This window comes from Saitoella complicata (assembly GCF_001661265.1).
Source record: "Saitoella complicata NRRL Y-17804 unplaced genomic scaffold SAICOscaffold_21, whole genome shotgun sequence".
Classification (NCBI taxonomy): domain Eukaryota; kingdom Fungi; phylum Ascomycota; class Saitoellomycetes; order Saitoellales; family Saitoellaceae; genus Saitoella; species Saitoella complicata.
This window is the reverse complement of record NW_017567012.1, coordinates 167,604-192,648: the sequence shown is the minus strand read 5'-3', so window position 1 is coordinate 192,648 and position 25,045 is coordinate 167,604. Positions and strand designations below refer to the sequence as shown.

General features: G+C 52.0%; 9 protein-coding genes and 1 non-coding gene across 10 annotated transcripts; 5 read left to right on the top strand and 5 right to left on the bottom strand.

Moving 5' to 3' along the window:
* Positions 1–495: 495 nt before the first annotated feature.
* Positions 496–1,911, top strand: SAICODRAFT_43438 (MFS general substrate transporter; the record flags this gene model as incomplete). The annotated part of the gene is made up of 2 exons (XM_019168736.1): positions 496–1,232; positions 1,284–1,911. Coding segments are annotated over 2 exons (1,365 nt in total), but the record flags the coding sequence as incomplete, so codon positions are not given.
* Positions 1,912–2,810: 899 nt separating this feature from the next.
* Positions 2,811–4,444, bottom strand: SAICODRAFT_60328 (FAD/NAD(P)-binding domain-containing protein; the record flags this gene model as incomplete). The annotated part of the gene is made up of 3 exons (XM_019169756.1): positions 2,811–3,762; positions 3,815–4,059; positions 4,112–4,444. The coding sequence occupies 3 exons, from the start codon at positions 4,442–4,444 to the stop codon at positions 2,811–2,813; spliced, it is 1,530 nt and encodes a 509-aa protein (XP_019022316.1).
* A 160-nt stretch (positions 4,445–4,604) lies between these two features.
* Positions 4,605–7,470, top strand: SAICODRAFT_26958 (uncharacterized protein; the record flags this gene model as incomplete). Its single annotated transcript, XM_019166989.1, has 4 exons — positions 4,605–5,662; positions 5,842–5,914; positions 6,038–6,596; positions 6,647–7,470. The coding sequence occupies 4 exons, from the start codon at positions 4,605–4,607 to the stop codon at positions 7,468–7,470; spliced, it is 2,514 nt and encodes an 837-aa protein (XP_019022315.1).
* A 676-nt stretch (positions 7,471–8,146) lies between these two features.
* On the bottom strand, positions 8,147–9,527 carry SAICODRAFT_60220 (MFS general substrate transporter; the record flags this gene model as incomplete). The annotated part of the gene is made up of 2 exons (XM_019169742.1): positions 8,147–8,675; positions 8,731–9,527. The coding sequence occupies 2 exons, from the start codon at positions 9,525–9,527 to the stop codon at positions 8,147–8,149; spliced, it is 1,326 nt and encodes a 441-aa protein (XP_019022314.1).
* A 734-nt stretch (positions 9,528–10,261) lies between these two features.
* SAICODRAFT_t140 lies at positions 10,262–10,332 on the top strand. The gene has a single exon. It is a non-coding gene; the product is annotated as a tRNA-Gly (tRNA).
* A 314-nt stretch (positions 10,333–10,646) lies between these two features.
* SAICODRAFT_26956 (uncharacterized protein) lies at positions 10,647–13,232 on the top strand (the record flags this gene model as incomplete). Its single annotated transcript, XM_019166988.1, has 1 exon — positions 10,647–13,232. The coding sequence occupies one exon, from the start codon at positions 10,647–10,649 to the stop codon at positions 13,230–13,232; it is 2,586 nt and encodes an 861-aa protein (XP_019022313.1).
* A 1,116-nt stretch (positions 13,233–14,348) lies between these two features.
* On the bottom strand, positions 14,349–15,311 carry SAICODRAFT_31423 (SAICAR synthase-like protein). The gene has a single exon (XM_019167908.1). It carries the CDS (start codon positions 15,297–15,299, stop codon positions 14,400–14,402), a length of 900 nt encoding a protein of 299 aa, XP_019022312.1. The 5' UTR covers positions 15,300–15,311; the 3' UTR covers positions 14,349–14,399.
* A 2,006-nt stretch (positions 15,312–17,317) lies between these two features.
* Positions 17,318–18,548, bottom strand: SAICODRAFT_67115 (uncharacterized protein). Its single transcript, XM_019170284.1, has 2 exons — positions 17,546–18,548; positions 17,318–17,387 (listed from the first exon to the last, which is right to left on the bottom strand). The coding sequence occupies exons 1-2, from the start codon at positions 18,222–18,224 to the stop codon at positions 17,350–17,352; spliced, it is 717 nt and encodes a 238-aa protein (XP_019022311.1). The 5' UTR covers positions 18,225–18,548; the 3' UTR covers positions 17,318–17,349.
* A 2,397-nt stretch (positions 18,549–20,945) lies between these two features.
* SAICODRAFT_72804 (uncharacterized protein) lies at positions 20,946–23,851 on the top strand. Its single transcript, XM_019170801.1, has 3 exons — positions 20,946–21,100; positions 21,152–21,267; positions 21,323–23,851. Exons 1-3 carry the CDS (start codon positions 20,990–20,992, stop codon positions 23,739–23,741), a joined length of 2,646 nt encoding a protein of 881 aa, XP_019022310.1. The 5' UTR covers positions 20,946–20,989; the 3' UTR covers positions 23,742–23,851.
* Positions 23,793–24,910, bottom strand: SAICODRAFT_26953 (uncharacterized protein; the record flags this gene model as incomplete). Its single annotated transcript, XM_019166987.1, has 4 exons — positions 23,793–24,159; positions 24,217–24,472; positions 24,530–24,654; positions 24,696–24,910. 4 exons carry the CDS (start codon positions 24,908–24,910, stop codon positions 23,793–23,795), a joined length of 963 nt encoding a protein of 320 aa, XP_019022309.1.
* Between the last annotated feature and the right edge of the window lie 135 nt (positions 24,911–25,045).

Genomic DNA, 25,045 nt, shown 5'->3' with positions numbered 1-25,045 from the left:
CGGTTGCCGTAGGGTATGTGGCATCGTTTCGTTGTCAACGTTCTGCTGTTCGGATATCTGAAGGCTTGCTCGATCACCATTAAGTTTGCTCGAACGCCCGTGTCTATTTCCAATTTTGGACGCTTTAAGGATGCAGAGACGAAGGACCAGAGCAAGTGATGTGCCTCTGGTTTCAAATAGGCCTAACTTTGATCTATTCCCACGGGTCGACTTTCCCCATACGCACGCACAATCTGCACCGCGGCCGACATCGCTTGCGCCAACCGAGGCTACCGAACACCCAAGCTTTCCGGTAGCGCAGCACCTTTAATCTCGTCGGGTTTTCTGTTAGGTAATGGACAAGAAAATATCGCAGTGCCCTTCGACACCACACTCGCTTTGACGCGGTACTGCAGAGTCCGCTGAACGGGATCGATTGAGATGGCCGGACATGAAATGGAGCTCGATGATCGCATCGGGACGGTAGATATGGTGGATCAATCGGCGTTTCGAGACTCGATGGATGCAGCAAAAGCCGATTCGACTACAGCTTCATTCACGGAAGTGACGCTTGACAGAGAAGGACGGCCGCCACTGCTCCGATCGCTCACCCACGAAATACTCTTCCTCATTACCTGCGCCACTGCAACAGCTCTCTCCTCCCTCTCTGTCGGCAGCGCAAACACAGCCCTAACATCAATTGGAAACGACCTACACATGTATGACGCCTCTTCTCTCTCCTGGATTGTCTCAGCATTCTCCCTTGCAAGTGGATGTGTCCTCCTCTCCGCTGGCCGTGCCGCAGACCTATATGGACGGCGCAAAGTCTTTCTGGTGGGAGGTGTCATATTTATGGTTGCATGTATCATCTGTGGATTTTCCAAGAACAAGGAGATGATGTACACTTTACGTGCAATGCAAGGATTGGGAGCAGGAATCTGTACACCGGCTGGAGTGGGGATGATTGGAGCGATGTACCTCCCAGATACGAGAAGGAAGGAGAAAGCTTTTGGGTTGTTGGGAGCGGCGTCCGCATTGGCATTTTTGACGGGTGTGTTGCTGGGAGGGATTTGTTCGCAATTGTTGAGTTGGAGGTGGATTTACTGGATTATGTCGATCTTTGCGGCCTTAATGGTTGCAGGCGGGGTCTTTGTTGTTCCAAAGGAGTGTGATGTCAGAAATCCTGGAAACCTGGATTGGATTGGATTGGGGCTGTCAGTGGTTGGTATTTCGCTGTTGACATACTCCGTCACGTACATTCTCTCGTCTCGCATCTCAGAAGGTTAACTGACATTTCTCAACAGTGCTTCCACCGACGCTCCACACAGCTGGCGAACATGGTACATCCCAACCCTCCTCGTTATTTCAATCCTTGTCATTGCCCTATTCATTGCCTCCCAGCACTGGCAAGCCGACCCGATGATGCCTCTCTCAGTCTGGACCTTCCCCAACTTTGCACTCATGATGGCAATTGTCTTCCTCGCCTGGGGTGTTTTCGAGGTAATCACTGTTTACATCGTCCTATACTTCCAGAACATCAAGGAGGCAACACCGTTGCTCACGAGCGCATACTTTGTCCCGGACGTGATATTTGGATGTCTTTCGATTCCCCTGTCAGCACTCTTGCTGAGGTGGCTACAGAAACGTTGGGTGTTGTGCATCGGCCTCATCTTTCTCCTCATCCCAACAATCCTTTACGCCCTCGTCACCGAACACACCTCCTACTGGGCCATCCCCTTCCCCGCCATTTCTATCTCTGCAGTTGGTGGTTTCTTCCTCTACACCATTGCAAATCTCTTTTGCTCCTCCTCCGCACCACCAGAGAAACAATCACTTGTTGGTGGGGTGTTCAATACTATGTTGCAGATCACAACAGCAGTTACATTGGCATTAGCTGCAACTGCAGCAAACTCAACTGGGGCAGATGAGAGCGGAAAGGAGGAGAAGGCCAGGGGGTATCATACGGCGAACTGGATGTGCTGTGGAATGATAGGGTTGGCTATTGTATTGTGCTTATTGCTGACAGAGAAGCCGAAGCCGAAAGTGGAAAGTGCGGAAGAAGGACGCACAGACGTTGACAATCGCATGAAACGGTCGGTTGGAGACCTTGAGATCGGTCAAGACCCGGGTCTGCACAGGACCGATGGAAACTACTCGCATTCTGCATAACGGATGGGTATCGTGATGAAAGTCAGGATCGGATGAAAAACTGAGCATATGGACACCGTGAAGTCATTGCATTACCATATACCTTAAGAGCCTGAATGCTTGCTTCTATCTGATGAATGCTGTTCTCTACCGATTCTGATATCGCTGAAAGCTGACGGATGTTAATCGTGCGTGTAACTTGTAACATCGAAGGACAATGCAGGAGGCAATGGCAGATTTGAAACGATGTGTGCAAACATATCTCAATTGACTATCATATCAGACAAAGAATGTCGAGATCTGCCGGCCAACTCCCTCACCACGCCCAAAGGCAGCAGAGCAAGCAATGGCACTAAGATGATCTGTATAAGCGTCCTTCTTGGTACCGGCAAAACAGCGGCACGTCGACTGCTGTGGAAGTAGTTTGACACGGAAAGCCTCAAAGGAAGGCCGATCCGGACATCGCTGCGACGTAATTTGACAGGGTACCGTGGGTGAGGAAGCGGAGGACGCGGTGCGCGCGGAGATTTTGTAGGTGCTGGGCACGTGAGGGGCCGTGAGTAGAAGCTAGCAGGAGGCAGGGACTGGTACGTATATTCTATGACAAATGATTTGTAGGGACAGAATTAACCCGTCTTGCTGATATGCGATGCATTTGGAGTATAGAGACACTGCTAGTTTTCCTACGCCCACCTTCTCCAAATATCATTCGCCATACCCACACCCATCCTCCACACCCTTCCCGGTCCCATAGGCCCATACCTATCAACCCTATCAATCCACCCCATCATCCTTGCCACGACCCTGGCCGTAGTAATCAACGCTCCGACAACACCCACGCTCACCAACGCACCAACCCACTTGAACCACGTGCCCTGCAACTCCGCATGACGGAGAGCAGCGGAGTATGGCACTGCAGGGTCGAAGGAGACCATGGTGTATAGCGTTCTAATACCGAGGGCGGGTACATTTGCGTAGAACCACTCCTCGGTCTTCTTGCGGAGGAGGTAGGCCCGCGAATTGACGCCCGCACGCATCTCCTCGTAGTTGTGAAGCGCGAGGTCACAGATGGCATGGGCATCCTTGACCCGTTCCTTATCGTACGCCGCCAACGCAGTCGGGATATCACCGGGGTTCGCACGAAGATGCTCATGCAAGATTCGGACATCCTCGAAACCTGCATTCATACCTTGGCCGTAGAAGGGGACCATGGCATGTGCGGCGTCGCCGAGGATGACTGCGCGGCCGGGCAGCACATGAGTGCTTGCTTTGATGGAGACGAGGGGTTCTTTCGGGTTACGGAAGAATTCATGGACGAGGCGATCTTTGCCGATATAGCCTACAGCGTCGGGGAATTCCTTTTCGAAGAATGTGAGGAGCTCGGCGGGGGTAGTGAGTGCGTCGAACATTGCTTGTGGCATGAAGAGGGTACAGGTGAAGCTTCGGTCCGTGTTGGGTAGAGCGATGAGCATGAATGTTTGGCGTGGCCAGATGTGAAGGCGGTTGGGGTTGAGAGCGAAGTTTGGCGCTGGTGGAGTTTGTGTTTGAAGGGAGGTAGAAAGAGAAGCAGAGAAAGTAGGAAAGACAGGCGGAATGGTTAATTCACACCAAGTTGAGTCGATGTAGTGCTGAGAGCTGTATGCAATTGGTTAGCTACGAGTGTATCACGGCTGGACTATATACACACAAAGAAATCGGGATTCGTCGCATCATCTGGTTTCGTACGACGGAATGAGCGCCGTCTGCACCGACGAGGAGATCAGCCTTGATTGAGACCTCTTCGTTGGTAGCTGTGTTTCGGAAATGGTAAGTGTTTGAGTCCCAGTCGCATCGGAGGAGCTTGTGCTTGAAGTGAACGTGGACATTAGGGAATGACTCCGCTTTAGTCAACAACTCCTCGTTGAGCCAACCGCGGTCGACGGCGTTGATATGCTGTCAATGCACGTCAGCTTTATCCAGTGGCAATTTCCTGAGGTGCATCGACCCTGCCGTGAATATCGTAAAGCTGCGACTCCTGTTTGCCCTTCCCGTCGTGAATCATCCGTCCATGCATAGGGATCACATCACTCATGATCTTCCTGGCAAACTCCTTGTCCGCGCCTTTCAAGCCTTCGATACCGCGGTCACTCAGCGCCAAGTTAATAGACTTAGAGAAGTTCTTGAGCTGGTTCTCCGGGAGTCGCGGATCCGAGCGGAGTTCGTAGAGGTGGACGGCATAATTGGATTGAGCAAAGTAGATGGCGGCCAAAGCACCGACTGGACCGGCGCCAATGATTGCGACTGTTGGCATGCTCGCCTCAAGGTAGTCCTGGACCATACTCGGGTTATTGTTGATATATGGCTCCGACGATGCCATATTGCTGTTCTCGGTGAGTTGGGAAATGTGCCCTGTAGCGTTGACATCAGGGGCACCGCGCGCAGCAGAAATATACGGGGAGCCGCGGTGGACGGAGGACGCTGAAGGGTATCGACAGACCATGACTGCTATTCCTTGCAAGGGCCTCGACTGTGAGAAGCCCGCGGGCACCCTTCAGTGTCCCTCCTGTTTGAAGTTGGGCATTGCTGGTTCGTTTTTCTGTTCGCAGGACTGTTTCAAGAAGTCATGGGGAACCCATAAGATCATTCACAATGTTGGCAATGGACCGGCGGGGACGTATGATCCCTTCCCGAATTTCCAGTACAAGGGTGATCTGAAGGCCTGTTACCCGATTGGCAAGATGGACAAGGTTCCCGAAGGCATACAGAAGCCAGATTACGCAGATACTTCGATTCCCCGATCCGAGCAATTGGTGGCACGGAGTACGAAGATGAAGACCTTGGATGAGAAGGAGATTGAGGGTATGCGCACAGTCTGTCGTCTCGGTCGTGAAGTCCTCGACATCGCCGCCGCCGCCCTCCGACCCGGTATCACCACTGACGAGATCAACACCGTCGTCCATAATGCTTGTCTCGAGCGCAATTCCTACCCCTCACCACTAAACTACTACGAATTCCCGAAATCAGTATGTACGTCCGTCAACGAGATCATTTGCCACGGTATTCCGGACAAGCGTCCACTGAAGGATGGTGATATCGTCAACCTCGACGTGACGCTCTACCACAACGGTTTCCACGGTGACCTGAACGAGACTTACTACGTCGGTGACAAGGCCAAGGCCGACAAGGAGTCTGTCAACATTGTCGAGACCGCCCGTGAATGTTTGGAGAAGGCTCTCGCCCTCGTCAAGCCTGGTATGCCTTTCCGCGACTACGGTATCACCATCGAAGCTCACGCCAAAGCCAACAACTGCTCCGTCGTCCGCACCTACTGCGGTCACGGCATCAACCAGCTCTTCCACTGCGCCCCCAACATCCCTCACTACGCCAAGAACAAGGCAATCGGTGTCGCGAAGCCTGGTATGTGCTTTACCATTGAGCCTATGATCAGCGGTGGAGATTGGAGAGATGTTACGTGGCCGGATAACTGGACGAGTAGTACGATTGATGGAAAGAGGAGTGCGCAATTTGAGCATACGATTTTGGTTACCGAGACTGGGTGCGAGATCTTGACGGCGAGGAAGGCGGATTCTCCTGGAGGACCTGTGAAGAGGATTGACTAGGACACTTGAGGAGTTTGAGGAGGAATGACAGCATAGCTTATGACGGAGTTTCGGATTCATTCATCACCATTTCTTCCATCTCGTTTTTCTAAGTGTTTCATGACTGCAACGGCAGCATCCCCCGCGAGGAACGTGCATGCGGCCGACGTAACCGCCAAAGCTCAGTTGCATTGTATCGGCACGGCTCCGTACGTATTGCGACTCGGGAGCCTGAACGTCAGTTGCAAGGGAAATGCCATTACCAAGATATGCCGAGCATGTATGCTATCTATCTGCCTTCCGTGGCTCAGGACTGACAGGTTTTGTGACAGTTACTTGTTGCGACCGGTGTCGTCGTAGCCCTTGTCTGTATCGAAGCATACAAGTCCTACAAAATATCGGAAAGAAAGGCATCTCGACGACGAGCGCGCGTCTTTCCTGATGGTGTCTTAACATCGAGTCCGGAAATCGTGTTTGAGGAGACTGAACCGGCAAGTCGACTGGACTCAGAAGGTGCCGAAGGCGCCGGCGCACAGAACCAGGATCTGTTGAATCTGCTATTCACAATTGCGGAGTCGAACTCCAAGAAGAACTCGTACATTCATCGAGGGATTACGTGCGATGGGTGTTCCACCTCTCCTCTCCGTGGTATCCGATATCGCTGCGCAAACTGTTTGGATTACGATTTGTGCGAGAATTGTGAGGCAGCGGTCGCGGGTGGCATACACAACCCCAGACACGTCTTCTTGAAGATCAAAGTCCCTGTACCAAGCATGAGGGGACGAATGGCGAGATGTGAGGTGTTGTATCCTGGGGTGGGAATACGGGAAGAGCTCATGGGTGGTGGGTTAAGTACGGCGGAAATACTGGAAGTTGGAAGGGGAACACAATGTACGTGGGGAGATTGTTATTAATTGCCTGTGACTAAATCTTGCGTACAGTTACACCATCTGAACTCGAAGCACACTACACCCAGTTTACGTACCTTGCCCAAACAATTCCCGCCACGGACGACACACCAGGGACTATCGCCATCACTCGGGATACTTTCAACCAGTGTATCACTTCTTCTGGTGCAGCACTGTCACCAAATCCTGTCACTGACCTGCTCTTCCGGGTCGTATATGCACGGACACCACCGCATACGCACATTAGTTTCCGGGACTACATCCACGGACTCGCAGTTCTGACTACCTCTGGTCCAGGATCGAACGACCAGTCCGAAGTCGCAAGTGCAAAGAAAATAAAAATGGCATTCGAAGGATACGACAACGACAATGATGGTTTCATCAGCAGAGAAGATGTTGTGAGAGTATGGAGAGGTGTATGGCAATTGACACGAAGTTTGGTGGCGGGAGTTGTGGAGGAGATTCAGCATGAAGCATTTGATCGGAATGAGAGAGCGACTGGACCGCTAGTTGCTGGGCTTCCTCGGTCGGTGTTGGAAAATCCTGGAATGCCGGTGAGCACTTTCTTAGGCGGAGGAAGCATGCCTGATCCACGCATACCCGAGACGACGGAAAAGGATGAAGATGCTCCAGTGCTTCCCGGAGAGGATGATGCGTCGCAGGATCACGATGATCCGGCACCGGCACGAGCAGCATTGTTGGAAGAGATGGCCATGGAAGCAGTGAATGCGATGTGCAACGAGCTGATGCCGGAAGGACGTGTGTCGTTCCAAGATTTTAAGGCGTTGGTTACGAGAGGAGGAAAGGAGGGAGGGATGCTTATGCAGTGGATTGACTGTGTTGGAACGGTGTTTTAGGCTTCTTCAGAAAGGACGGCAGGAAGAACATTCAGACTAACAGCGAATGCGTGGATGTGATGTCGGAGCTAGAATGGTGAAAAGAGACAAAACCAGGTATGGCGTAAGCTACGCCGTCCAGGGAGTTAACGAGAGGGTTAAATACGGCACTCATCCTTTGGGGACAGCGGCATCATGCCAATGAAGGAGCCGGGTAAGGATCACGGAGCGGGGCATGGTTGTTGCAAGCAGCAATGATAAGATGATATTGCCTCCCAAGCACCCTCATGATCATGCAGAGATCCTACGCTGTCCGACCGTTCCGCCATCTGTTGTCACCACGATCCTCGGGCCACCCACGCGTTCCCTACGAGGAATGCAGGTGACTTCCAGCACTGCTACAATGAGATACGCACTCCTCGTCCAACTCCACCACGCCCGAAACCTCTAAACTATGAACGGTAGATGCTTGTTCTGCGTCCACCTTCGGCTCCTTCCATGTTTCCTCAACGAACAAACACAACACGATAGCCAAGCCCATCATCCCACAACACATCCAGTTTGCTGTCCGATACCCTCTTGCAAGCTCACGTACATGCTTCCCATTTGCACCTGTCAAGTTTGCCACTGTTGCGGCCAAAGACAACGAAACTGCGGAGCTGATCTGCAACATAGTGTTGAACACCCCATTGATGAGTTACTGCTTCTCTGGCGGAGCAGAAGACGAGCAGAACAGGTTTGCGAGGTTGTACAGTAAGAACGCTCCAATTGCGGATATGCTGATACCAGGGAAAGGGATGGCCCAGTAGGTAGTGTCTTCGTCAACAAATGCATAGAGAATGGTAGGAATAAAGAGAAGAATGAGACTGATGCACAGGACCCAGCGTTTCGGGAACCACTTCAGCATGAACGCTGGGAGAGGGATTGAAATCAATCCAAACAGCATGTCTGGTACAAAGGATGCACTGGTAAGTAATGGTGTCGTCTTTTTAATGTTCTGGAAATAAAGAGCAAGATAAACAGTGATTACCTCGAAGACGCCCCATGCGAGAAAGACGATGACCATGATAAGAGCGAAATTCGGAAACGACCAGATTGACAGGGGCATCATTGGATCTGACTGCCGGTGCTGGGACCAGATGAAGAGAGCAATGACAAATATTGAAACAACGAAGAGAATTGGGATGTACCATGTTCGCCAGCCAAATGGAGCTCCAGTGGAACCACTGTAGCAAACCGTGAGAGTTAGTTTTTGTTTGAAAAGTGATGGAGGGGACTTACGTGACAGAGTATGTCAGCAAAGACATGCCAACCACTGATAGAATGAGCCCCATCCAATCCAATTGTCCAGGATTTCTCTCATTGCACCCCTTTGGAACAACAAACACTCCACCCAGAGTCATCAAGGCAGAAATAACGGCCATTATCCAGTAAATCCACCTCCAATTTAACAGTTCTGAACAGATCCCTCCTAGCACAGTACCAGTCAAGAATGCCAAAGCAGATGCCCCTCCCAACAATCCAAAAGCTTTTTCCTTCCTTCTTGTATCTGGGAGATACATTGCTCCAATCATGCCTGCACCAGCTGGCGTACAAATGCCAGTTCCTAAGCCCTGCACTGCACGCAGCATATACATCATTTCCTTGTTCACTGCAAAACCGCAGATGATACATGCAATGGTGAAGATTACACCGCCAATGAGAAACACCCTTTGCCGTCCATACAAATCCGCAGCACGCCCGGAAGAGAGCATCACACACCCACTTGTAAGCGAAAAGGCTGAGATGATCCAGGAGAGTGAGGACGCATCATGCATATTGAGGTCATTGCCAATTGATATCAAGGCGGTGTTGGCACTGCCAACGGAGAGGGAGGAGAGGGCTGTTGCAGTGGCGCAGGTTATAAGAAAGAGGACTTCGTGTGCAAGTGAACGAAGGACTGGAGGCCGGGCCTCCCTGTCGGTGTCGTTTAAACCGTCGGTGCTTTCCGTAACTTCGAGGACTGACGCTTCTATCGGTCCGGTTTTGCCCACGTCTTTCGGGAGTCGGTACGCAAGCTCATCAAGCGCCTCATCCATTCCACTGCGCTCCTGGAGCTCCAGATCAAACGACTTGCCGGTCATCTTAATCCTGGCCGTTCAACTGGACGACTTCGCGAAACGAAGGAGAGTTGTGAGGACTGTCTCCCTCTATATGCATCACCAGATCATAGCGATACGTGCGGGCTTTGTAGATCTGCATCACACAAGCGTTGGCACTTTAACCTGAGCATATGGATGGATCCACGCGTGTGCTTAGACGTGGTCATCCATCTCGACCGGGGCCGAACCGTGGGGCAGCATCATGATCGACCTCTGCCGAGGTTTGGCGGCGCCGGCGGAACCTTGTACTTGCACCTTCATTCTGGGGGCACGTGTGAGGAAGATGGACCCGTGGGAACGGAACCCAGAATGATTCCAATCAAAAAATGAAAGCGAGGTGCGCGGTTCTGGGGCTTTCAATGTGCACGATGAACATGGCTTCCAATGACGTCTCTCCGCGTGAAGAGTTGCGGGAAGAAACCTTGAAACATGTGCAGGGCATTTGCTGAGATGCATACTTAGATCGCATCGTCCTGTGACATGAGACCGGAAGCACCAGTGAGGCGTTTCCCGAGCATGCAAAATGTGACGATTCACCCATGTCTGAAGTCGCTTTGTCAGGTGGCAAGCACAATTGCCGCACCGAAGAAAACCGGCCGCGACACAGGCGAAGAATACCTCCCGAAAAGTAACTATTGTATTGGTATTGATTCTGCCCAACACATCAATCAGCATCGGTGGTCCAACGGTATGATGTGCGCTTGCCATGCGCGCGACCCGGGTTCGACTCCCGGCCGATGCATTTTTGCTGCGGATTTCGCTGGCCTCGAGATTCCTTATCGATAAGCGTCGCCGTGTGTCACATTGTGGCTGGTGCACCGTACCGTATGCGCACGAGCCCCTTGGGCCATTCCGTAAACAAACACAGCATGCAAAGGACAACACCAAGACCGCATACATCCCATACATCCCCCGCTTATACCAACGAATAGATCAGTCGCCGACCGTCCGTCGCTCTCTCCCGTCGTTTCGTCTTGTCGCTTGCAGTACGGGTTCAGCCTTGCTTCGATCAAGTCATAACAAGCCGCCTACCAATCCTTGCAACACACACCGCTGATGCCGTCCAGCGCAATCAACGCTGATTTTATCGACTACGACAACACCGAGAAGACTCGTCGCTCTATCGAAAGGGCCATTACCGACGAGATGGACAAGTTTTCTCTGAACCACAGTCCCGAACGCGATTTCCGCGGAGAAGACAATACCCCAGACTCAATGCAACGGAACAAGTTCTTCGAAGACTCGCCAGACGCGAAAGACTTGGACAGGCACTTCCGAGATTTCAGCATGGCAGGTCCTGGAGACGGTGCTAGTGAATTGAGCTTCAGCATTGAACGCGGACGAGGTGTGCCGAAGGAGCTCGGAACGCCCGGAATCAAGTCATCTGATTTCGGCGTGCGCGGACCCTTCTCTGCGTCTTCATCCAAACCACCATATGTCTCCGACCGTCACCTCAACATGCAATCCCCCTCCAACGCGTCATCTCGATCGGATTTCGGCGGTCTAGCAACAAACATCAAGCGCTCTTGGTCGCCTATCGAGAACACTCGCGATCTGTCCTTTGAATGGGACAAGAAGAAGCAAAGCGCGTCGAGTGAGATCAAGAGAACGACTTCTGCAGGTACGAATGAGGGATACACTGGACGAAGCAGGTTGATGGACGCATTGGAGAAGGTGGTTGGTGAGGAGAGTCTTGACCAAGCGCGGCCCCGGAGTGCGATGGATTCAAGGTTCGCGGGCGCGAAGAGTCCAGTACCGGGACAGTACAGGAAGTCGACATACGATGATGCCGCGACTCCACGAGCGAAGGACGCGTCGAGATACACCAGCGTCAAGCAGACCAGTTCCCCTGTGCCAAAGGGTTTCAAGAACCAGACCAGCTTCATGCAAGAAATCGGTTTGGACCAGAAGTCTCGCGCGGAAAAGTCATTCCATCCAACTCAGCAGTACACCGCGTCCTTCCGTATCCCGGACATGACCAACATCTCAGCGCTTATGTCTGAGGGCCCCAAACCCTCTCCTGGTGCTAGACGCGACGGCGCAAAGCACGTTAACATCAACTCTGTTCCCGTCTCCGACGACGATGAGAAGATTCTGACTGCATTGCGAACACTCCAGGATAAGATCAACTGGTTGGAGAACCAAAACGCGAATGCCGGACAGAGAGTCGTCAGTTTGGAGGAGGAACTCAGGCATGTCCGCGGATTGTACTACGCTGAACAAAAGCGCGCGCAGGCCGCGGAGGAGGAGAGCCGATTGAGGTTGCAGAGAACTGACTCTGGTGTGCACTCGGATACCGACCATGCGGAGATCTTGGCAAGGGAGAGGGATGAGAGGAGGAGAGTCGAGAGCAATGTCAGGGGTTTGGAGGCCAAGATTGCTAGCTTGGAGAGACAGTTGGATGCTGACCGGGTCCTTGCTAAGAACCTTGAGGAAGAGAGGGACGAGGCTGTCAGGGCTTTGGCTGGCGCTTTGGATGATGCCGAGAAGTTGAAGGTGGAGAACGAGCGTCTCCGTGCTGAAGTTGACAAACTGAGACGGTCTGTGAAGGAGAGCCAGGAAAGGAGTGCGAAAGACCGCATTCACGAGAGGGTGGAGAGGGAGAGAAAGGTCAAGCCTCAAGCAAGGCAGGTTCAGATTGAGGTTGTCGAAGATGATGATGATGTTGAGAGCTTTGTTGACGAAGGTGTTGAGAGGTCGGGACAGAATTCGTCGTCATTTGTCGATGCGGTAGAGGTTGAGTCTATCCGCAAAGAAATGGAGAGCGAGAGAAGGAAGAAGGCACCTGCTTTCCAGAGGCGCAGTGTGTCTGCTCCTGTACCGAAGAAGATTACCGTCAGCAAGGCTGTTGGCACCGAGCCTGTCAAGAAGGTAAGGAGCGTGAGTGTTCAGGTGCAGAAGGCGCCCAAGTCTACGAAGAAGGTAGTCGTCAAGGACGGTAAGAGGGTAAGGAAGGTGATCAGGCAGATCGTCGTGGAGGAGACAGATTCCGAGATGGAGGAGACGGAGGAGACGGAGGAGGAAGAAGAGTCTGAAATTGAGTACGTGAGCGAGGAGGAAGTCGAGGTCTTGCCCAGATCTACCTGGATCGGTGAGAAGCCGAAGGCTATGGGCAAGGCGCAGACGCAGAAGAAGGTCGAGAAGCCCAATGTCAACTCGAATGTGCAGAAGATCATTGAAGGATTGGCGCACCACAACTCAGCCTCCTGCTCCGTTTGTACGAGGAAGAGGAATAAGGAGAGGCAAGCACAGGCCGCGAAGGAGGCTGCTGCCAAGACTGCTCCCGCTTCATCGGCACAGAACGGCGTTGACGACTCTCAGGCTACTATCCGTCCCTCTATGCACCCTCACACCGCACTCACCTCCGTCCTCTCTCAACTTGAAGACGAGTTCCGTCATCTCAAGCTCCACTACCAGGAGTTGTTGCAGGAATACGAGGTGATGGATCCTGCGGTTGGAAAGAGGAGGAGAAAGGCGGTTGCTTCTCGTTTGAGGGATATCATTGAGGAGTTGGAGGCCAAGGCGGATCAGATCTATGCGTTGTATGATGTGCTCGAGGCAGCGAAGGAGGAAGGAAGTGTCATTGATGAGCCGGCGCCGAAGGGGAGGAGCGCGAACATGAGGGCATGGATGGAGGCCTGAGCATGGGGTGACAAAGCGAATTGAGGATAAAGGGAATGAATTAATGGCGAAGATTAGCGACGATTGGGAAGGATACCCTGGGGAGGAGTATGCGTTTTGGACTGCATTTTTCGGACTTTACTATGTTTAATGTGCTGATATCGATATTGTTTAATGGACCGGTGAATGCAAATTCCTTGGATGGATAATGAGTACGAGCGAAATCATTACGACACTCTCAAATAGCAAGATTGTTCAATCTCAATTTTCTTGAATTCCTTCTTGAACTTCCAAGTGCAGCTGCACAGCTTCCGATTCATTGAGCATGTGAACCGCCCGCCGATCACGTCCCATTTTGGCGCTATAAGTGAATTCAGCGGCGCCGGCCAGCTGCAGATACCCATGTCCTTGAGTATAGAGTTTCGACATGATGACGATATTAATCCCGTGCAATATAGAAAGGGTTGATGTCATGTTATCAGTGTTACGTTCGGTTGCGATTATCGACGGCACGGCCCGCCGGCGCCGGTATAAAAAGGCTGTCACTCCCCATTGCGACTGAAAACGACATTTCAATCGCAAGATCCAGATCAGACCATGTCGTCTAAATTCGTATGTAATGGGCCTTGGCAAAAGGCAGAAATTATTAACACGCTGGCGTAGGGAGAACAAGTCACGGAGTCTTCAAAGGTCGGACAAGGTCACACGCACTTGCGCGCCAACAAGGATGGTGAAGTCATCGAGTCTGGTGCTGTTGCTCCTGATGGAGGGCCCAGTACCCAAGCAACGATCGAGGTGTGTGCCCTTGTACACCCGTTTGCTTTGCGCATGAAGACTCTAATCGCGTGGTTAGGATGGCGGACCCGAACCCTTGGAGCCCGACAGCGAGTACAAGCCGTCAGGAGAGGGTACACTTAAGGATGACCTTTAGCGGCTACATTTTGCCCTGTTGATACGCTGCATTCATATTCTTGGGGCAATGACTGCTTAGGGTTTTATCTGTTTGTACGATACCGTGGTGTGAGAGCGTGGGAACATTGATACTGCTCTTACGATTTTGCCATCTCTTGTCCCCCATGCAACGACTGATTTACACTGCAGACATAGTGACGAGCAAGCCGAAAAAAATTTCGTATTCGAGGGTATTCATGATATCCTAAACAAACATAACGCCAAGATAGATCCCCGTTACTCAACTTCATTAGGCCTCTCCAGACGGAGACTTGTATGGTTCAGAGTAGTGTTGCCAGTGAACCAACAACTTGGAACCATGAGAATGTACTGCTCCATGGCCTCGCGGAACCTGTTTTTGTACTGCTTCGGAGTAACGACAGTAGGCTCCTTGCCTCCACCGCCCACAAGACCTCTCTCTTTCACCCAGCTTTCAAGCTTTTTGTCCCACGTGAATGTGCGAATGCAGTCGATAATGCCCACAACGAGCTCCTTTCTATCGTCATCAATGCCGATGACAAGAGAGTAATCCATAACGTTCATCTTTGCCAAGAACAGGGTGTCGTTCCACAAGGAAGCACGCAGAAACTTCTTCGCATGTTCACGGACAAACAGAGGCGATTCATAAATGAACTCCACCAAGTTCTCGTCCAGCAGAACCTCATTCTCCTTGCCGGTGGCATGCACATGACGGTTGCGCATCGAACCCTTCAGGTCAAAGATTCTAGACGTTTTGCGATCGTAGAACAGGTTTTCCATCACGAGAACGTCCATCTTCATCGTCTTGCCAGTCAAAGGATTCCGCGAGCCAATCTGATAAAATCCAAAGATCTTGGCTAAGACAGTCGGCAATTCGTGGAAGAGCGCCTTCGACATATACTCGAAATACGACGGAGCAAATTTGATGAAGGCGTCGGTTTCAAGGCGGGACATCTGCTTCACGACCAACCGATCGTCGAGCGTCTTGAGAAACGCCGATCCTGACTTTCCGCCACTCGAGTCCCACTTTACGCACCGAGCTAGGGATTCGATGTACTTGTCTTGACAATGACATATACGTCTGAAGGCATCAAACTGCTCTGCGTAGAAGATCTTGCAGAATAGCTTCGCGGAGCCTTCCTGGAATTGGTACTTCATGTGAGTACCCGTCGACCTCAACATTGCGCTCTCGATCTCGGCTTGATCCGGCGTATGCACAGTTTCTGGCGGAGAGGTACCCACTTCCGGAGAGGATGGGTAGCCTCCGGCCATACGTTGCATATCACTGAGTTTTGTCCTGTAATCCATAGAGCTTAGCGTGAATGCGATCAACGAACTAGGTTCGTCCTCTCTGACGATAACATCAGAGTCCGTAAAGATATGCTCTGAGGGATTGAGTGGATATTCCAAAGGTGACCAGGTGGAAGAACGATCAGTCCACAGATTTGTCAACGTCTTGATGATAGACATGCGCTCAGCACCATGACCAGGGACATCGTTTTCGAACTTGAAGGAGTTCGCGGAGGTAGACAAGCCGTCAGATTTAGGCACAGATGACTCGGGACACCGGTCCTCATGTGGATCGTCATCGCGGCGTTTGCCAGCCGAGCCTTCCGTTTGCTCGGTACTCTTTCCCGTTTCCTCATCTGGACCTTGATCCTTCGAGTTACCCACGTTGCCCGATGCAGCAGGAGAAAACGGATGCGCCTCTGATGCTTTCAGTCGTGGGTGATCTTCATCAATCTCTTCGTCCGAGAGTTCATCAACAGCCTCACGCACACTGCTGAAGACTTCGACAATAGGCTTGGACGAAGCGACAGGATGAGCCCTATTCCTTCTCGCCATCGCTATGCGATGTTCTCGCGTACGGTCCCTCTCCAACTCCATTGAAAGGCGGTTGAAGTGTCTTGCAAGACTTGAGACACGGTTCCCTTCTGGTCGCTCTGATGACTTGATAGGTCCATCTAGGGGGATGTGAGCGTCTTTTCGGATGGGTAAAGGTATGTGAGATATGCTTGGAGTCCGACGTTTCTGCAGAGTGGTCTTCCCCTCTGTTTCAGGTTGGTCTCCTGGACTTTTAGGAGCCCGGCCGGCACCTTCCTTGTCAGACGCGATGCTGGCAGAACCAGAAGGAGCACCCGAGGTCAAAGGCTCCAACGCTACTAACTTGCCTTCCACTTCTGCAGGCGGGGTCTGAGTTGAAAAGGGTGCAAGCTTTGCTCTTGCAGCAACTAGGTCATCCAAGGTGATGGATGGAATCACAGGTGAACTTTGAGATCTCGAGGGCTTAGCAGGCGGGATGCTCTTTACAGACTGTCCCGCAGATGCGTTATCAGGTGTTTTGGAAGAGCCAGCCAATTCAGCTTCGCCATGCGCTTCGGTCAACTTGTGGATGGTAATGGAACAATGTCCTGGCGAAGGGCGTGGCATAGATGGGGAACCTGCCGGTGTCGAAGTCCCCTCTACCTGCGTCGGAGCTTCTTCGACGAGCTTTTTGTCTTCCAGCAATGGCGACTTCATGTCCAGAAGCTCTGTTTCAGCACCAGTATAAGAACCCCTCTCAAAATTGTCTGAAGAAAAGTCACGATCAATGAATAGCTTCTTTAGCTGCAGCGCTGTAAGCCGCCTAATGTCCTTTTCCGAAGGGAAGCAGACACGCTCCAGTTCTGTGAAGTCCATGTCCCACTGGACAACAAGCTCCTGAGCCATCCGCATAATCCGGTTGAGCGGCAAGATGTCCAAGAGGTCTGGCCCTTCATAAACTTGACGAAGCTCTTGTGCAAGGCTCTCGCGCTCTTCCTTGAGACGAGTGACCATCTTCGATAATTCGCTTTTACAAAGCTCAACCTTGTCAGGAGCAATGCCCTCCTGCGTGATGCTCTTGATCCTCGCTTCTAAAGAAGTGTAGAAGCGATCTATCTTAGCTTGAATGATAAGATACTCCTGCTCACGTAACTTGACAGTAATATCCGGTTTCCAAAACACCCTCATCTTAGGTGGAGCAATCTCATAGAGGTCAATATCATCATGCTGAAATCGTACGGCAAGGTTCTGGAAGCCAAAATAACGAACGTGATCCCTGTTTACATCATGAGGACAGAAACCCGCCCGACATGAAATCCGGGAGCTGTAGAAGGAAATCTCCAGATATTTCCCGAACGAATACTTCCACGTATCGTCAGACATAGGAATCACAGGCGTCGTCTTCTTACATATCTTGCAAAAGCTCCACATCAAAATCGAGTTCTGAAGACCCGGAAGAGGACAATTGAAGCTGTCAAGAACAACACTAAGTCGAGCGCGTCCGTGCACGTAACTCTTGTAATGCTCCATGTACGACTTCCCGCAAGTCGCCGCTTTGCATATTGTTCTGTAGTTGAAGCACATTTCTTCGATGTACTGACCCAACGTACGATCGGTCTCACGATAATACTCGATGACGTCGATCTTAGGACCTTCGCAAGGGACTGCTGTTGCTGAGTTCACGCGAGAAAACAAGACCACGATATTCTGGTGGGCTAATGGGTTAATGATGTCTGTATTCTGGGCGACATGGGCTTCCCATTGACGAAGTTTAGTTTCGTATTCGCGAAGGGTTTTCCGATGAAGTTCATTCATGAGAATCCCATCAATACGAGTCTGGAGATTAGGGTTGCGAAGGACAACACTGGTATGTGGCTCAGTTTCATCGACCTTCTCCGGATCCGAATTTTCCGTTTCATTCGGAAGATCAGACGACTCTCGCGGTTTCTCAATGGCTTCCGTCGGCTGAGACAACCGTCTCAAAGCATCATGTGCCCTCGACAACAAATACGGCGGAAGAAATTTGACAAACGGAGAGGCCGACAAGATCTTTTTCTTGTACGTATCCAACGTATCATCCAGAGGCTTGGACGACAACGGTAAATCCCCAATATTCTCATCAATACTGATCGTTACAGTCGTCGCAGACGTTTCACGAGACGGCGGTGCAGTAGGAATAAGAGCAAATTCATCCCTCATCAAACACGTCTCCAGCTTGAGGTTGTAAACCACAAACGCAATGAACTCCGTGATAATCTTCAACTTGCTCAACGTCGCCATATCCGCTCCCCGTAGCACAATCGTGCACCCAAGCTCCTTCGGACACCCCTCGAAATAGAGAAATGATTTCCGCTTCCCTGGGATATCGTCATGCACGAATGTCTTCACACTAAAATTCGCACACCGCCCAACCTTCGGATCCAACACGAGCCGATCAATCGACGAGATGATATCCGTCTGAGTGCATCGCGCAACAGCCGCAATCGCTGACGGCTTAACATTATACGCAACAGCAACCCCCGCATCAGCCAAAAACTGCAACGCCAGCCCGGACACCGAGCCCTCAATAAGGACGAGATTGGGTCTCAGTGCAATGACTCTGTTGACAAGATTCCGGAGAAACTCCTTTTCCTGCGCAATCACCGGATCCAAAGACATGAATGAGAGTTCTGCCCGATGATACTCAACCGGAAATGTCAATATCACAATCCGTGGATACGATATCGATCTCGACATTTTCTTCAATGCCAGGTTTTTTGTAAATACCACTCCACTGATATAACTCGTATCACTCGGCCTCCCACCGGGGATACGCTTGATTTTCACGTAATGTCTGATATCAATCGCATCGTCTGACCGAAGATCAGGTTGTAGGGAGTCCGCAACCTTTAGGAGGACGGGCATGAGTGCCTTTTGCCACCGCTCCACCCCCGGAATGTTGGAGTCCTCCAATAACTGCCGCAAAAGATCTTGGACGTGCTGTAATGACGCCGTATTCAGCTCCACAGCTGGCGAACCCTGCTGAACCGACGCAGCCCTCGAAGTCCTCCCAGAATACCCCAGCGACGCAGTTATCGAGGGCCCACCGAGATAGGATTTGTTGGCCCCCTCCTTCGTTAACTGTCGCAGGAAATTACGTGAGCGTGGCCGCTGTGTAGAGCGTGAAACACCACTAAAACTATGCCGCCGGCTTCTCCCACCCTGTGAACTACCCGTGTCTCTTGGATGCAATGCCCCTCCGCCCCCGCCAAGACGGTCCCGACTCCGACTATGCACAGAAGCACCACTACTCCCCGTCCCAGTTCCCGGTGTCTCAAGACCTTTGAGTCTCCGAGGCGCGAGTGTAGCGAACAGCGACACCGCCGGATCACCTTCATCCTCACTCCCCTCCTCATCCGAAATAAACGACGACCCACCATGTGCATATTCCCCATCGAGGATATCCCCGAATCCCGGGGGATTCAGAGTGTCTTGTGTCATTGCGCGGCGGAATGGCGCTGGTATCGTAAGAGAGGTGGAGAGGTGGTCGTCGGATACGGCCCCGGGGAGTGCACCTGCTGGGGTGCGTTGTCGTGAGGAGGAGGATGGGAGGGGGTTGGAGGTATAGGTGCTTCCAGAAGGGGTACGTCCGAAATTCAAACGGGGTTTGAAGTCTGTTTCGGTGCCTGAGCGGATGGAGGGGAGTGCGGAGATCTCGACGGCAGGTCTACTCCGCGACTCCTGACCGCCGTTTGCTGATGCCGTTCGAGTTCGCTTTATCGGGATCGCCATGAGTGGTGTTGACGCTGGTCCATGTGGCATGATGAAATGGCTTCCCGATATAGCGTCTGCGGGAGAGGACATCATCGTCGAATCCCCCTCCGACAACATACTCACCTGATCATCACCCACTCCAACGTCCTCCTCCCCCATGTCCTCAATCTCATCCATAATCTTCACGCAACTCCCACAGACCCTCAACCCCCTCACTCCCTTCCCCTGTCGTAGTCTCTCCCCCGCAACCATCATCGTACACTTCCCACAAAAGATCTGCCCACAAATCCTACAATGGTGTTTTCGCCTCATCACGGTAAAAGGAAGACCGCAGAGGTAGCATTCGCGGCAGAGGGAGTCTTTCATCCAGAAGTCGCGATTGGATTCTAACGAGCTGGCACCGGCTTTTAGGCGGCGGAGGGCGGAGGAGATGGTGGTCATGCCGGTGGTGGAGAGGGCTGGGGAGGAGGGGGAATGGTAGTGGAGGAGGGAGTCGGAGTCAGGGAAATTAGTGCCGTTGAAGGATATTGTTGATGGTGAGAGTGCGATGGCGTCACCGGTACTGTCGGAGGCTGGAGGACGGATGTGGGTATCTAGCTGTTGTCGCTGAGGTGCGTCAATTCTGACGGGAGGAATCGAGGTGGACGGGACATCTTGAGCAGTTTCGTCGGTCGACACAGCGAGACTCGGCAATGTCTTCGTCGGAATAATGATCTTCAATTGAGCCGGAGCACCATGGCCATGCGACGGCCCACCCTGACGTCCAATAGATTCCGTTGCCGAACCCCTGTCATGCACTGAACTTCCCACATCATACGGCGTGACCTCTGACGAGCGCAATGAACTACTCGTAGGTCTAGTAGGCGTCTCAATGGCTGTCGTGGCGGCATTGATCGCTGTCGAAGCAAGTGCCTTCGCTTTCGAGAAAAGACCGCTGAGTAAGGGAGGTGCTGGAGGCTCAGTCAAGGATTTGCGTATTTCACTTGGAAAGCTGGTCATCCCCAGCCGCTCGGAAGCCATTTGAGCAGAACTATTACACCCCCAAGGCTCCTGATGATCCTGGCAAAACGGTATGGGGGGGTATGAACAGTCCTTTGGTGTTGAGCCGTTTCAGGGTGCTACTACGAGTCAGGACAAGGCCGCTAGTAACGGCGACAGGCGCGTTCTCGAATTCGGTAATCGACAGACTGCCCAGGTGCGTGAGCAATTGGCGACAACATCTGTCTATTCCAGCTTGATCCAGAGGCTGGCTGTTGGTACTTTTTTGTGATACGTAGACGGATCAATCAAACATGGCAGGCGCTCTGCGGCCATGGCTTAAAGAAGAGCTGTTGAAAGCGCTCAACGACGCGAAAGAGCTGCCCATCGACATGGGAAGGCTCGGGATCTTACAGATTCAGAAGGTATGTCTGCTCAGTCCTAAAGGTTCTCCAGTCTGACGCGTGCGATCACAGTTCACCGACTACGAAGCGGACCCCAGCGCTGGGAAGATGATCAGTGCGCAACTCTCTGACAAGGACACTTACATCCACTGCTACTTCACCTTCAAATGCCAGAAAGAGTTCGAACAGTATGTTTCTGCCTCTCCATGTACCCCACAACCCAATCACCAACATTGACCATAGGATCCGCGAATCACGTCTCACCCAACACAAAGGCGCCCTCGTCAAACTTCTCTCCTACAAACTCAACGTCGCCCACCACAAACAAACACGCGTTATATCCCTCGAGGTTGACGAGCTTGCGTATAAGTCATCGCAGGGGGAAGCTATTTTTGGGGATCCGAAGGCTGCGCATAATTATCCTGAAATTAAGAGGGTGTTGAGGATGGATCACATTGAGCGGTTGATGGGACCGGATCCGTTGGAGAGTGTGAAGGAGAAGGAAGTGACGCCGCCGCTGCCACCACCAAAAGAGAAGACTCCGGAGAGCAGTCCGCTGCTGACGTCGCAAATATATCAGACTCAGATGCCGATGGAGTCTCAATTCACGACGCAAGCACCACCAGAAGACGAATCGAAAGACGAGGAAGTCGGCGAGCTCGCAGAGGATCATGAGCCTCAGCCGGACTCCGAATCAGAAGAAGAGGAAGAAGAGGAAGAAGAGGAGGAGTATCTCCACCCAGCCTGGGGAGGCCTGCGATGGGAGAACCTCAAGTGGGAAGACATCCGCATACCACCTGATCAGCAAGCACTTCTTGACCGAGAAGACGCCTGGTATTGGCCTGGGTGTGATGACCCTGTCGAGGAAGTTTTAGAGGATGAGGAACAGGTGTATCTTGAGCATAATGCGAATTTGGCTATGCCGGATATCGTTAATGATGATCCGCTAGCCGGTCAGCGATTGCAGGGTGCTAAGGAGCAAGTGATGCCTTCGAGTGCGCAACCTGCGATGTCAAATCAGAATGCTCCAGCTCTTGACGAGGTTGTGACCGCGGAGTCAGACAACACCGCGCAGTTCATGACACAAGCCCCAATGGACCTCTCTCAAAAATCCGAGCACAATCCAACCTCATCAGACGACCTAAGAACTCAGCAACACTCAGCGTTGTCAGAAGCAGATGAACCCGTGCCTTCACATGAGAAGCCGTACGGGGAAGAAGACTGGCCGGCGACTAGTCCGGTGCCAGAGGCACAGCCTGAGGAAGAGGCAGATGAGGATAACCTGCCAGCCAAAGATGTTGTGGTTAAGGTAGAGACTACGGTAGTCCAGGCCATCAAAGAAGAAGTACTGAGCCAGCAATACGCCAACGACGATACGGAAATGGTTGATCATCCAGGACCAGAACCACTCCTCGAAGAATTGGACCTAACCATCGAGGAACTCCACGAAATGGAAGAAGAGGAACGCCTCCTTTCCCAACCAGCTCCATCCCGTTCCTCTCAACCCGAATCACCCGAGATTGGCGACGAGTCCGAGGAGTTCATCGAACAGAGCGCGGAGAATGGTCTAGGGGACGTTGAACGAATTTTCCAGTCTTCGGTTGAGGAAGTCGTATCGAGCTCGGGTGCACAGCAACCTATTGCTCCACCTCCAACACTGGTGACGGAGCCGGCGAAGGAGGATGTTGGGGTTAGGTTGGAGGTACGAGAGGAGGTGCAGGTTGAGCGGACGATTGAGATCCCTGATACGGTTTTGCAGGAGTCAGTATCACAGCCCCCAGAAGCAGCGACCGCACCACTACAGGAGCGTGAGGAGGAGGCACCGCCGGCACCTACTCAAGGCTCCGAGACGCAGGATATTACGAGGGAGATTTTTGCTGAGGACGTAGCGGAGGCGGTCTTAGATGTTATTGAGCGGGCTGGGGATGTGCACATGGCGGATGTGCTGGTGGTGGAGAAGCCAATTGAGGGTTTCACGGCTCCAAATAGAAGTGAGGTTGTTGTACGTGAGCAGAATGGTGAAAAGACATCTGAGAAGCCACTTGAGACTGTTGACAATAGCATTGGTGAGGCGGCAGCAGCAGCAGCTACCGTTCCGTCCACCCCGGCAAATGCAAGTCCAGCTCCCGCCGTACAAAGCCTCGCGAAGGAGCCCTCGGTGAGACGGCAATCCTCCCTATCCTCGCTCTTCAAGGAAGCCATCATGGGAAACACCCCAAGGACGTCGAAAGCGACTTCAAAACCGTCACATTTGGTAAGGCTACGTTCTTCCAAGATCCAATTGGCAAATCAAACGGCTAAACGAAAGCGTTCGTCTGAAGTGGCTACTGCATCGCCAGCGGCAAGCAAGTCTAATGAAATGGCGGCTAAAAGGCCTAAGACGAAAGAGAAGTACCCTCGGGTTATCCCGGATTTCTCGGGTCTTGAGGCACCGGAGGAGGATATTGCTACGATTATCAAGAAGGACCGTGCGAGGTTCCTTGCCGAGCGAAGGGCTAAAGAGGGATTGTCTGCAATTGACCCAGATCTTGAGGAAGAAGACGAGGAAATTGTCGACACTGAGATGGGACGTTTTGCGAAACTGTGGCTCAAAGTGAACGGAAAAATCAAATCTACGAAAGGGAAAGCGGATCCACTGGACTGGCGCAGGAAATTGGCGTAATGAAACAGGCAGGTTATATGTGGTATACCGATGGAACAACTAACTGCAATCCTAAATACAAGCGTATGCAGAAGCATATGACACACTTGAATCCCTTGCTGACTTCACCTTGGACGATTGTGCATACTTCACGAACTTGAACTTCCCATCATTTGTCTTGCCCTGTGCCTTTAGTTCTTCGATTGCTGCTAGGACCACGGCGATTGGGTGTCGGCCGCATATGGTGTTCTTTGTTCGCTTGAGGTAGTCTGCGAAGGCTTTATGAGAGCCGTCTTCAATAAGCTGCATTCCTTCACCATCAAGGGCCTCGATGGAGGCGTAGATTGGCGTTTCGGCTTCTGCAGGCATAGGTTGACGTGCCAGATGGATCGGTTCGCTGGGTCCGTCGCAGTAGTAGGTGAAAGAGAAGCGGGTGCCCCTGTCACCACTTCGTGAGCCTCGTGTTCAAACGGAGGGGGAAGAAGCAGTGCCATACCAGTGACAGAAATCTGAAGAAACAATGAAAATGTTCTCCGGGTCAGCTAGGTATGGCGCCAAGATCTTTCCGAATTTCGCTTCGTTTGGCGTTGTGATTGCACCGACGAGGATTGGGACGATGGGAGGGACGGAGGAGGAGGATTCGGAGAGGATCTTGTAAGTGTATGGGAGGTGCATCTCAATGGAATGTTCGTCTGTATCTGTACCGATGTCCATCCATGCGAACTCGCCGGTTTGATACAGTTTATCAGTGGCTGTCGATTATCCCTTGTAAGCCTTCGTGCAAGGACAGAATGGAGAAGGTAACCCACTTTCTCTATCGATCTTGAGGTTTCCGAGGGGTGTCTCGTATTCGGAGCAGCGGCTCAAAGCACATTTGTCAAGGTATACATGATGGGAGGGACCGAGAATGAAAGCACGCTTTCTGTAAGAAGGCCTGATTAGCAATCTCCAGATTGCGTCAGGAGGCCATCCTACATATTGGAAGTATCAAGAGACTTGTAAGCCCACGCAGCAGAAGGACCGCTATAAGAATATCCAGCGTGCGGACCAATAATGACCCGCGCTCCCTCGATCTTGTAGCAGGATGGATCAACGGCGTTCAACCAGCCGTCGAGCTGGTTATTCAGGGTATTCTTGGACGAGGAGTACCATGATCCGGCATGAGAAGCCTCTCGGATAAGCTTGGGCATGATGGCAGTTGTAATTGAAGCTGAGAAGGGTGCAATGGCTGTAGCTGAGCGTTCGGAGAGCAGTTCACAGGCTCAACCTACGAGCATGACGTCAATCGATCCGAAACAAATACATAGGTACATATCTGACAGAAG

Coding starts and splice junctions, on each gene's coding strand:
- SAICODRAFT_31423 (XM_019167908.1), bottom strand. CDS start 15,299: ATGAAGTACCAATTCCAGGAAGGCTCCGCGAAGCTATTCTGCAAGATC.
- SAICODRAFT_72804 (XM_019170801.1), top strand. CDS start 20,990: ATGGCAGGCGCTCTGCGGCCATGGCTTAAAGAAGAGCTGTTGAAAGCG. Junction 21,101..21,151: donor GGATCTTACAGATTCAGAAG/GTATGTCTGCTC, acceptor GTGCGATCACAG/TTCACCGACTACGAAGCGGA. Junction 21,268..21,322: donor TGCCAGAAAGAGTTCGAACA/GTATGTTTCTGC, acceptor CATTGACCATAG/GATCCGCGAATCACGTCTCA.
- SAICODRAFT_67115 (XM_019170284.1), bottom strand. CDS start 18,224: ATGGCGACGTTGAGCAAGTTGAAGATTATCACGGAGTTCATTGCGTTT. Junction 17,388..17,545: donor TGAGACCGATCGTACGTTGG/GTCAGTACATCG, acceptor CCGGGTCTTCAG/AACTCGATTTTGATGTGGAG.